Source organism: Nelumbo lutea, chromosome 3 (genome assembly GCF_056320005.1).
Source record: "Nelumbo lutea isolate HS-2025 chromosome 3, American lotus-T2T, whole genome shotgun sequence".
In the NCBI taxonomy this organism is placed as follows: domain Eukaryota; kingdom Viridiplantae; phylum Streptophyta; class Magnoliopsida; order Proteales; family Nelumbonaceae; genus Nelumbo; species Nelumbo lutea.
This window is the reverse complement of record NC_142686.1, coordinates 100,681,837-100,693,835: the sequence shown is the minus strand read 5'-3', so window position 1 is coordinate 100,693,835 and position 11,999 is coordinate 100,681,837. Positions and strand designations below refer to the sequence as shown.

At 40.5% G+C, this 11,999-nt stretch overlaps 1 protein-coding gene across 3 annotated transcripts; it reads left to right on the top strand.

The window, feature by feature from the left end:
• Positions 1-2,591: 2,591 nt before the first annotated feature.
• LOC148867170 (uncharacterized) lies at positions 2,592-8,829 on the top strand. 3 transcript variants are annotated; one of them, XM_088980981.1, is made up of 7 exons: positions 2,592-2,842; positions 3,845-4,218; positions 4,889-5,116; positions 5,200-5,554; positions 5,656-5,783; positions 5,984-6,119; positions 8,105-8,829. In XM_088980981.1, exons 2-7 carry the CDS (start codon positions 3,875-3,877, stop codon positions 8,342-8,344), a joined length of 1,431 nt encoding a protein of 476 aa, XP_088837107.1. In that variant the 5' UTR covers positions 2,592-2,842; positions 3,845-3,874; the 3' UTR covers positions 8,345-8,829. The 3 variants fall into 3 exon arrangements, with proteins under 3 accessions (XP_088837107.1, XP_088837109.1, XP_088837108.1); XM_088980983.1 differs by having other exon boundaries at positions 2,605-2,842; positions 4,011-4,218; XM_088980982.1 differs by having other exon boundaries at positions 2,612-2,842; positions 3,562-4,218.
• The last annotated feature ends 3,170 nt before the right edge of the window (positions 8,830-11,999 follow it).

The window sequence follows — 11,999 nt, the reverse complement described above, 5'->3', positions numbered from 1 at the left end:
ACGAACTGGGTCCAACTCCTTATCGGCCCGGGGGCCAGGTTCCCATACCAGGTGCGGGCCACTCCTCTGAAGGTGGTAGTGAAGGCCACACACATGCAGGACTCGTTAGCCCTCGCCAGGTGCATCTGGGACTGAAAAGCATCAACATGATCACTCGGGTCAAAGGAACCATCATACTTGTCTAGCAGGGGGAGTTTGAAATCCTTGTGCATGGGGACAACGAGGAGTTTTGATGACAGGGGGGAAGGGACTGAAAGGATAGGAGTAACCTTTACCTCGTCCGAGCTCGCTTCCTCTTTACCTCTGAGCTCGGGTAGGACGCGAGTGGTAGTTCGGCGAGTTCATTGGCGCCTCCGTGGCTGCTTGGAAGGTCCGGTGTTGGCACTGCTCGCTTCGATGTTGCCGAGCTCAATGGGCCCGGACTTCTGGTGGTAGTCCGCGGCTAAGGCGTCGAACTGATTTTCTGTGAGCGGGAACCCAAACTGAGAGTGCCGAGGTGAAGCTGACTTGATAGGACGGGAGGTCCCCGATCTGCCGGCATGCTGCGAAGCGGGGGTAGTTGGTCTCTCCCTCCTACCGGGGGATGAGGCTTGGCTCCTGGAGGGGTTTTGAGGCTGGGAAGTTTCTCCCCGGTGAGGGCGCCCGCCCTGAGGAGAGGGCTTGACTTGCTTGGCAGCAGGGTGCCGAGGTGGGAGCTGTGGCTGGCTCTGAGGCAGTTAGGGGAACTGCTATTGGTAGTGGTACTAAGAGACGTGATGTAGCTCCTGCTGCTGGTAGAGTTGGTGTTGCTGAAGCTACTGCATTTGGGCTTGCATTGCTCGCATGCATTGCATCAAATCATCGAGTTACGGTTGGTTCAGCGAAGGTTGTCTCAACAGAGGGGGGAAGGGGAACATTCACAGGCACCACTGTTCATGGCACATTCAGGCTATGGACTCCGTCCACCGAGAGGGGGATGGTGAACTGCCCAATGCAAACAGTGGGGGGCTGAGGGTGTTCCCCGACGGCATTCAGGTCAGCATTACGTCTATCACTGTTAGAGGAAGCCATGAATGCTAAGTTTTCTTTCTTTAGGAAGGAGTTAGAGGTAGACGACGCCAAATGATGATGCACGATCCGGTTGGTCCTAGTTGTCGGTAACCTTGCCCCTGACGGAGCGGGAGATGTCTGAAACAAGGAGGAAACAAGAGATTCCCGGGGGAGGAACCCGATGGGAATGCTCCGACGCCCAAGTTAGCACTCTTGAGAAAGCAAGGAAGATGAGAAATTCTCTTAGACCAGAAGGCGCAAAGTATCATTTACCTTTACTCTAGGGGAATAGGGCCTTTTTATAACTGCCCTGGTGCAATCACTCCCAAGCCTCTGCCAGATCAGGTGTAACCGCCTCTGCAGGGGCAGACAAAACTGCCACTGCCTTCTCTATCAGAGCCGTCTCTACAACAACTGAGATGGCGGTAGCAGGTGGCTGTTGGAGTGCGGCTGTCATGTGTCAGATCCCTGATCAGTCAGGCGCATCGCCTCAGAGTACGAACTTCTTTGGTGTCAGGTATGGTCGTTCAGTCACACGACCTGGAGCTGAGGTGCCGGAGTGGTGTATGAGGTGAAGTCTTGAGTTCGGACAGGGGCGTGGCCCGGACTGACCCGAGGTGGGTCAGTCCAGGCTTTGCCTTTCGTGGTGTTCCTTGTAGGGCTCGGGATTTCTAAGGAAAGCTCGGGTTCTACCTCCTGAGAAGCATGGGTTCTTTGGGGAGCTCGGGCCTCTTCTTGGGCTATGACTATATCGCTGTGCCGAGTTGACGCTCCTGCCAGGTCATACCGGGTGGCCTCCACGTGTCGCACGGCCAAGGGGTCGGGTGAATCAAAAAGGAACAACACATGCATCGTAGATGCATTCATTATCCAGATTGAATTATTTGGTTCAACCGACGACCCGACCCATCTATAACCTTCTCCTGTTCTCCGCTACCAGCAGCAACGGCAAGTGTATTCATTCCATTTGTAGATGCATTAATTATCCAGATTGAATTGTTTAGTTCAATTGGGCGACCCGACCCATCTTTCTCACATTTCAGTATGTGGATTTAGTCCGACCCGCCAATCCACCCAACCCAGCTCTTTGCTGTCACTTCGGCGGTTCCTTCATTCTGGATCTGGTTCCAATTCCCTCGTCCTCGTGAATTCTTCGACCCGAATCCAAGCAATTGAGCTCAAGTGTGACAGAGCCGGCCCTAAGTAACCACAAGATGTGGGCCTTGTTCATCATCACCGTCCGTTACATCATTTTTTATCAGATCAGATTCTGGTTCTCCAGCCTTCAAGAAGAGATAGTCGTCAGATTCCTGCCGCAACATCAGATGTTGTGGGACCTCCCATCAGATAAGTCATAAATTGCTTTTGGATTTGGATATTTAAGAACTAGTCTGAACCAGAAGTTATTGTGGTAATTTCATCTATCGTACATGGGTAAAAATGTACACAAATAAATATGACCGAATTGGACAACTCCTGCCATGTCATTTTATTTACACGTGGCTAAAAACCACTGGGCAATATGCCGTGGCATTAAGACACGTAAGTTGTTATTACTCCCTGCCTAGCATTTCCGACGGATGTCTCAAACTCTCACCCGCATGGTTTCATATTTTCCTCGGGACCTCTGGACTTCGGGTTCGCTCCGTCTCTGAAACCCTGAGCGAGGGTTTTCTCTTTTTGTATTTCTTCGTTTCTTCGATCCCATTCTAACAAACAATTTCAGAGGGGGAGGATTTGGGAGAACTTGTACGCCTTCGATCTCTTTAATCCGGCTTCGATTCGTTTGCATATCCTTCAGATCTTCGAAAGGGTGAGTTCTCAAATCGTTTTCAACGCTGTTTAATTTGGTTTGGAAATTTGTAGATCTGTATTTGAAACTTCTCGTCTTCATTCAATTTCTTCCGTCATCGTGCTTTGGTGATCTTATTTCTCGTTTCATGGAGTCGGATTTGGATCTGGAAAATGGATGTTTAGGAGCTGTTACTACACTTTAAATCTTTATTCTCTAAATGCGAGGTTTTTGTGATTTCCGTTATGTATTTATCGTGGGATCGTATTGGAATTTGCGTTGAGTTGTCAACATTTTAAAATATATGCGGAGAAAAGCGAATCTGTTGATTATGTAACCTGTGCTTATTGATATCCTGGCTTGTCTACGGGGTTGATGCTCTCGTCTTAAAGTTTTGCTTTCGACCGTGAATCTTGGTTAACATAGGAACACAATTATGTAGAAAATGCGGGATCTTACAGTTTAGTCAGTTCGTGAAAACTTTCAAAGTTAAATTTCTATGGGATGGATGTGCATGCTGAACGGGTGAATCACTGGATTTTTGCTGCCTTGCTTTTAGGTAGATAAGGTTTCCCTGCAACGATTCCAAATTTGATGGATTATGTACCGCGTGTGTTAATCTGTAGATGCTTTTATTTACTTGCCCCCCGTCCAGCTGACCTTTGTTACATGTTTGATTGAGTCATATTCCATAATTGAGTTGTTCCTTACACTCCTCTCCTTTTATTTCCCAAGTGAAGGTCATGATCAGAATCCTCTGTTGCTCTACAACTTGTGGTTGTTCTAATATCTCGTTGATGAACAGGTTATTGCTGCTAGAGTCATGCTTCATTATTGTTCTTCAAAATGTAGGAATGAATCATATGCTTTGCTTCAAATGTTTTTTTTTTTTTTTTGAAAGTTGTTTAAGATTAGCTCTATGTAAAGAAAAACAACTGCAACACCAATAATAGTAATCCAACATAGTATTTATGCTGAATTGTTTGTACTGAGAATTCCTTTTTTATGAATGAGTGGCCTTAGGTTGTACTGATTTAATTTAAATAGCCCAAAATGGGAGGAGGGTTCAGAGTTTTGCATCTTGTCAGACCATTTCTGTCATTTCTGCCTGAAGTTCAGAGTGCTGATCGCAAAGTTCCCTTCAGGGAGAAGGTGATATACACTGTCATATCTCTTTTCATCTTTCTAGTGTGCAGTCAGCTCCCTCTCTATGGCATACATTCTACAACAGGAGCAGATCCATTCTATTGGATGCGTGTCATTCTTGCTTCAAATCGTGGAACTGTCATGGAACTTGGTATCACTCCAATTGTGACATCTGGATTGGTCATGCAACTATTGGCTGGTTCAAAGATCATTGAAGTGGACAACAGCGTGCGTGAAGATCGGGCCCTTTTGTAAGAATTTCTTCTAGAAAACCTTTTGCCTCTGGTGCTCTGTCTTTGGATTGTTGAAGTTGCTAATTCCTGTAATTCTTTTCTTTAATCCTTTCACCTGATCTTCTAGATAGGGGTTCATGCAATTAAGAAAGTCCTCTAGTTCCTTTTCATAATGATTTGAGCTCATCTTGATAGGGATTCATACAGTAAAAGAAATGCACCTAATATTTACCAAAAAAAAAAGGAAATGCACCTAATTCTTCTATTGGTTCTTCTTCCTTCTGTTTATAAATTTTCTGCTAAGCTGATATTTTTTGGTTGATAACAAAATCTACTGAGGTTTTATTGAGCATCAGATTGCTGAAATTCTTATACAAGTTATAAGCATAATACCATGTTTGTTAAAGTAATGTTGATAAATCTCAGGGTTTAAGAATTTTTGGAAGTTCAATAGGATTCTTGACAACTAATAATGTTTTCTTTAGATTGAAGTTTTTATAATCACCTTTATTCTTCATGTCCCAATCTATGATTGAAAAGTGCTATGATTGTATGGAGAGATTTTCTTTGTGCCCATATTCTGAATTGTATTGTTCATGTTGACATATGCAAGCATTCTGTGTTCACCCTTTTCTAGACAAAGCATTCTGCTATACCCAGTATTCTTGACAATGCCCTTTTCCTCCAGAAATGGTGCACAGAAGCTGTTGGGCATTCTTATTGCAGTTGGTGAAGCAGTTGCATATGTTCTATCCGGGATGTATGGTAGTGTGAGCCAACTTGGAGTGGGGAATGCCATCCTTATAATTGTTCAACTCTGCTTTGCGGGTATCATTGTTATATGTTTGGATGAACTTCTTCAGAAAGGATATGGTCTAGGGTCTGGTATTTCCCTTTTCATAGCAACAAATATCTGGTGAGATTCTGGTTCACTTTTTCTTTTAGTCTCCACTATTATGCTCTTGGGCATTTACTTAAAATTTCCATTTCTTCCTGCAGTGAGAACATAATTTGGAAAGCATTTAGCCCGACAACTATTAACAGTGGTCGTGGAGCTGAATTTGAAGGTGCTGTTATTGCTTTGTTCCATCTTCTGATAACTCGGACTGATAAGGTTCGTGCTCTTCGTGAGGCTTTCTACCGACAGAACCTTCCAAATGTGACGAATTTACTAGCCACAGTCTTGATCTTCCTCATTGTTATCTACTTCCAAGGGTTCCGTGTTGTCTTGCCTGTGAGATCAAAGAATGCCCGTGGACAGCAAGGATCATACCCAATCAAACTGTTCTACACCTCCAACATGCCCATCATTCTACAATCTGCACTTGTCTCCAACCTTTACTTTATTTCACAGGTAAAAAAAGAAGAAGCAGTTTCATATTTGAAGTGTGGACTTTGGGGTCTTTTTCACTGTTTTATCATCATGATGGTTCTAATAGCATTATTTCTATACAGCTTCTGTACAGGAGGTACAGTGGAAATTTCTTTGTCAATCTGCTAGGCAAGTGGAAGGAATCTGAATATTCAGGCGGGCAATTCATTCCTGTTGGTGGTGTTGCATACTATATTACTGCACCATCAAGGTGATTACTTAAGTCATTTTTCTTTTTGATAATTTTTCCGTCCCAACTCCAAGTGTCTGTTTGTTTAAGTTATTTTTCTTTTTGATGTTCTTGTAATTACCAAAACAAAAAGAGATATTGCTTGTAGTTACAGGATTATCTTGCTTTTCTTTGGTGATTCTGCTATTCTTACATCCACATATTTGAATTGCGATTTGCAGCTTGGCAGATATGGCTGCCAATCCTTTCCATGCTTTGTTCTATCTTGTGTTTATGCTGTCAGCTTGTGCACTTTTCTCAAAAACCTGGATCGAAGTTTCTGGATCATCTGCTAGAGATGTAGCTAAGCAGCTCAAGGTATTGATTATTTGATTTATGTAGCCTGTGGTTTTTGTTAGGTTACTTGTTTGTATTTATGTAGCTTGTGCACTTTGTTCTACTCTGTAGCCTGTGTGGAAGTTTCCACTTTCCACTGAAACTTCCCTTAACTGTTTTGCACCCTGACTTTTTGATACTTCCATAGGCCCCTTGCTAGATATTTGTCATTAGAAAATGGAGGTATTTGCAAAATTACTATGATTCCCCTTCTATTCAACTCCATCTTTTGAACCAAAATTCTGAAGGTAGGGTCATCAATTCAGCCAAATTGTGAACTGTTCGTGGGTTGATAAAATAGGGGAGAGAAATAAAGTGGGGGTATTTTTGTCATATAAAGATTGGTTAATAGGGTAGACTGGTCAGTCAGGATTAGCTTTGACTTTAAACAATAAGATTGACCCATGTGGGCTACTTCTTTATGGTCACTACCATTGACTTGATGGAAGGTATATGTTTATAATTAAAAGTGTTTGACTGGGGGAGTCTCTATAGGTATCAAAAGTTGGAGTAAGCTTAATCAACATACGTTTTTTTTTTTTGATAATTAGCTTAATAATCCATTTTTTCTATAGATGATATAATAATCCTTTTTTACCAGTCCATTCTGTTTAATGTCATATCCATTATGAAGTTATGAGTGCTGAAATCATTTCCTACTACTTAGACCCATGTCCTTTTTTCTCTGCTCCTAGCCCATCTAGCCCCTTGTAATAACACAATGCTTCTTCCTACGGGCAGTGGTGTGGTCAGGAATTTTTTCCAATGGGGTCATTCAATGACTTGTATAAAAAATGTTTTTATGCATTAAATGATTTGACTAAAAGTAACAAAAATATTTTAAAATCTTCAAACTACAGATACAAGAAAAAAGCTTAAAATCTTCACACTACTTCAAAAAAAAATAATAATAAATGTAATTTTACAATTGTCTTCAGCAATTGTAAATATTAAAACAAAAAAAAAAAATCTAGATACTAGTATGAAAGAAACATATAAAATATAATTCTGGAAGGAAAAATTAAAAGTATATAGAATTATTAATGAACTTCACAATTATAAGTAAGAAAATTAGAAAACTCATACTTGTGATGCTTGTAATTAATTAATGTGGTAAGTGAGTTCTTGATTTTAACTTCGTAACTAGTCTTGCATCAAAAGATAAGAAAATTACATTAAAAATTCATAGTTTTCTTCTGAAGCTGTCTTTTGTTTTTTTATTTAATTTTTTTATCTAAGGTTACCCAATATATTTTTGTCTAACCCACTCTTTAATATTTAAGTTACTAAATTGACCCCACCCCTTTAAATTTTCATTCAATTTGAATGGAGAGTGTGGGGTCAATATGGAGAAATGGCTCAAAACAATACCTATACTTAGCATTGTTTTTCAACTCCAGTGGGGTCAACTGACCCCACTGACTGACTGATGACATATATTCCGCCCATGCTTACAGGTGCTATAGGTACAGTGGAGTAAGCAATGTAAGAAAAATGAAGTGGGGTTTCAGATAATTACCTTTTATTTATTTCATTTGAATCCACAGCGATAAACAGTTAAAGAATAGGCACTTACCTGCTTTCTGGATCTTTGTATGTTCTTATCAAGGCTTCAAAGCTATGTCCTTTTCTCTCTAGGGCCAAGTGTTCATTCTTGTTCAGAAATAGATTTTGGTGTTGTTGCATGTATGATATTGTTGGGAGGAGCAATGGAGCTTCTCTAGGTTCCATAGGCATAGCATATTTGATGACGTTGCCTCCTTTTACACATTATCTATGAAATCATAAACAATCATAGAACTAATCTGGAAGTGTAAATGATATGCTTTGAAATACATGCAATTACAACTTTGCATTATTTGATGGGGTTGGGAAGCAAAGGGAGGAGAGAGAAATAGCTGACATGGACCAATAAGAGCCACTTCGTTCTATATATATAATTAACATGTCTCGTACTGTTTCTGCAGGAGCAACAAATGGTGATGCCTGGTCATAGGGAGTCAAATTTACAGAAGGAACTGAACCGTTACATACCCACTGCAGCAGCCTTTGGAGGCATGTGCATTGGTGCATTAACAGTGCTGGCAGACTTCATGGGAGCGATTGGGTCTGGGACTGGTATTCTGCTTGCAGTCACGATCATTTACCAGTATTTTGAGACATTTGAGAAGGAAAGAGCCAGTGAGTTGGGCTTCTTCGGTCTCTAAGCCTGTCGTATAGTTTCGTTTGCAAGGAATGGGTGGTAGTGCCAACAAGCTCCCAAACAGTTGGTGAGCTGAGAGATGCAAGTAGATCCTCCCTTTTTTTACATGACAAGGTTAGAGGTTGAGATCAAGATCGAGATGACAGGGTAGTTCAACTGTAGGTTTATTTACTGTTTCCGTTTTCCTTTTTGTTGGGGACCTTGGTACCGAAAGTTGGAAAACACATGAAGGTAGTAGATATTGCCAAGCTTTCAGAGGAAAAACAAGGTGTTAATGTTGTGGATCTTATTCTCATTTGAGTTGCTCGTCGTGTACCATTGGTTCTTGTTAACTGTAAGACTTTGAGGTCTTGTAAGACCTTGAGGATTACTGATTTTTTGTTTTTTATTTTGGTAGAAAATTACTGATCAAAACCCCAAATAGTGTCTGCGAGACGCCAAGACCATTTGAGACAAAAATACCTTTTATCTTTTTCTCCACTTCCCAAATGTGGTTTTTTCCATCATTGTTATTGTATGTTTTTTGGCTTCGCATCTGTAGTTTTTCTTTTCCTCGCCAAATGGCAATTTAGTAGCTGTATCCAAGGTTCAAAATATCGACACGGGTGATATCGATAGCGTTTTTTTGCTTTATTTATTTATTTTTTGGTTTAAGGCTCCTCTACCCTCTGAGCTGGTCAGAACCCTGAGCAAGGACAAAGGCTCCTCTACCCCCTGAATAAATGGACAAATGGATAAATGGTATAGTCCCGATCGTGTTAATACTATGGTTTTCAAAACTGGACTGGATGGGCGGGCCTAAAAAACTGGGATCCGGTCAACTGACCAGTTCTGTTTTACTCCAGAACTGCCTTTTTGGCTAAAAAAACTGTTGATTTGGAATGGGCTGTTCATTTGGTTTGAATGGTTGAACTGTTTGACCCGGGAAACAGACCCTTGAATTGTTCATTGTTCGGTTTGGTTTTAATTAATGCAGTTCATTTAGCATTTTAGCCTATATTTTTGGCTATGCATCTCTAAGTCTCTAACTTGAGTTTCTTGACCAACATTCAACAACAATTGGAAACTGTCAAAAAAGCATGGATTTGGACCTTTGGTGTTTGGTTAAATTGCTGTTCTGGGTGACTGATTCACAATATTTTGGTGCGTTGCCTTCTAAGAATCTTGCTTAACAAGTGAGAAAGAACATGTAAATACATTCCATTACTGATTATGGATTTGTTACATCAAAAACAGAAAGCAGCTGCGACTATTTGTGTCATCTTTCTTGAAGAGAAAGGTTGCTAATTGGTGACTTTATTGTTTATTCCAAGTTAAAACTCTTGTTGTACAAAAGATGAACCTCAAAACTGTGTTGTGTACAGTCTTCTCCATTTAGGGTGGTAGGTTGGTATGAATGTTGTATGTTCACTAATGAGCCATGACCCATAGGCCATAGGTCAAAGTCACAATAGAAGTTACTCAATAATATCCAAATCCAATATTAATGGATCAAATTTAGATGTACATACCTACCAGTAGACCTGTTAATTGGCTAGGTAGCCCGACAGCTCGGCCTGCACCCCGGTCGGACTTGGACATATAATTAGACCCATGGTTTCAAAACATCAAGCTTGATTGTGTGTCGGTCCGGGCCAGGCTCAGGATTTGTCAATAAAGCCTGGCCCAGCCCGACTCATTTATATAATATTTATTATAATATATATTAATAATTTAATATATACATTTATTATTTTTTCTTTATAATCTCTCTCTATTCAGCCACTTCAGCAGCGGCATAAACTATATACTTCGGGCTCTGGCCCAGGCCTGGGCTTCAGGCTTTTTATGAGGGCTGGGTTCGGGCTCAAGTTGTAGGCCTGATGGTCGGTCTGGGTTCAGGCTCGGGCCTTAAAAAATCTGTTAATGCAGAGTGAAAGTCCGACTTGGCCCAGCCCATGAACAAGTCTACCACCAGGCTGCCAAAAGATAAAAAAAAAAAAAAAATTCAATCTCATCTGATCTGTTTGCAATCCTAATTCTACAAGTCAAAAATATAACCTAAATACCTAAGAATTAGTAACTGAAAAATCTTCATCAATAGAAGCAATTTTTTTCTTCTTCAAACGAGGATCATCTTATTGGGACATTACTCTGACATTCACATGAAACAAATTGATAATACATATTCTGTTTTCAACTGTCCCCAAAGACATGATCATGTCATTGGAGCATGATCTGGTGGGTCAACTTCTAGCCCAAGCCTGGGGATTGGGTTTTCGGTTGCTGCTATCCCTACGACATGGTCGTGTTGAGGTCCAGAGGATATTGCAGCCTGAGCAGCTGCGTTATAATTTTTAGGACCAAACGGGGAGGGCTTTGGTATTGATTGAGCTGCGTTGACTCGACTGCTTTGGGAGAAGATAGAAAACTTGCTTCGTCAGAAAGTTAAATTCTCAGTTTCAATTACAGCGTTTCTTTCGTCTTTTATGGGTCTTTCACCAAACACAGCTTCACGGATTTGTAAGGATCTACCTTGCACTACCAGAAGTCAGTACTGCATGAAAGCCCTCTCAAATGAACACTTAGACTCAATCAATATGCTCATCTAAGGCTGTGTAAATGCATAATTCCAATTATCCCTCGAGCATGATTATACATCACTGAAAACACATAGGTCCTAATACATGAGCCACAGCATAGACGTCCCTGGCTCGCCACTAAGGCTGCATTTGGCATTCTTATCTTAACCACTTGTTTCTTTTTTGTAATTAAAATGCCCCTATCAACATTAAAAAGGAGATAAGTCCTTAAAATAAGGAATGCCAAATGCTGCCTAAATACACCATTACATTGAAACACTATTTTAGTTTAAAGGCTCGTGACCAGAACATGCATACGGACTCACCATCATCACTGACCACGGGCCTGGGCCAGTGGGCCTCAAACAGTTGATCCTCAGCGTCTGTGGTTATCGATACACTCATATGACCCCAAACCCATTTTTCTGGAATTGTTCGATAAGGACGGGGCTCGCTCTCTATCCTCCCCTAATCCACCTAGGAATGCAAACGGTTTCTGATAATCCGATTTTGAATTTAATTTTATTAAGGGTGATCTGAATTTGATCTGTTTATAATTGAATCAAATATAGGTCTTCCCCTATCCGATCTGATATAATCCAATTCAATTTGATTTAAATATAGATGTTCATATACACTTAAAATTTATATTATATCTATCATTGAAGTTGATTTCAATGTTGTATTTTTACTGAATTGTCGGAGGTTCAAGTTTTATATAAGTAATTTTTGATTCAGTTTGTTCATAAAAATAAATATGGGGAAAATCTATGATACAGGAAAGATATGGTATGGTAAGAGTTTTGACGAATCAAAACCCACCCATAAATTTTGATAAATAACACTTGATTCACCATTACATCTATGATTCCAATTGATTGGCCAGATGTTTTTCTGGTATCATATTTTTTCTATATCATAGTCGAACCCAAATAAATATGTCATTTTTCATTTAATTTAACTATTCAATTCGAATTCAAATATAAACGAATCAAATTTGGATATGTACCTATATCCGATTCGATCGGATCGGTTTGCGGTCCTAAATCCACCTCTGTTTGCAACTCTCAAAAAAATATACAAAAATGGTTTAGCTTA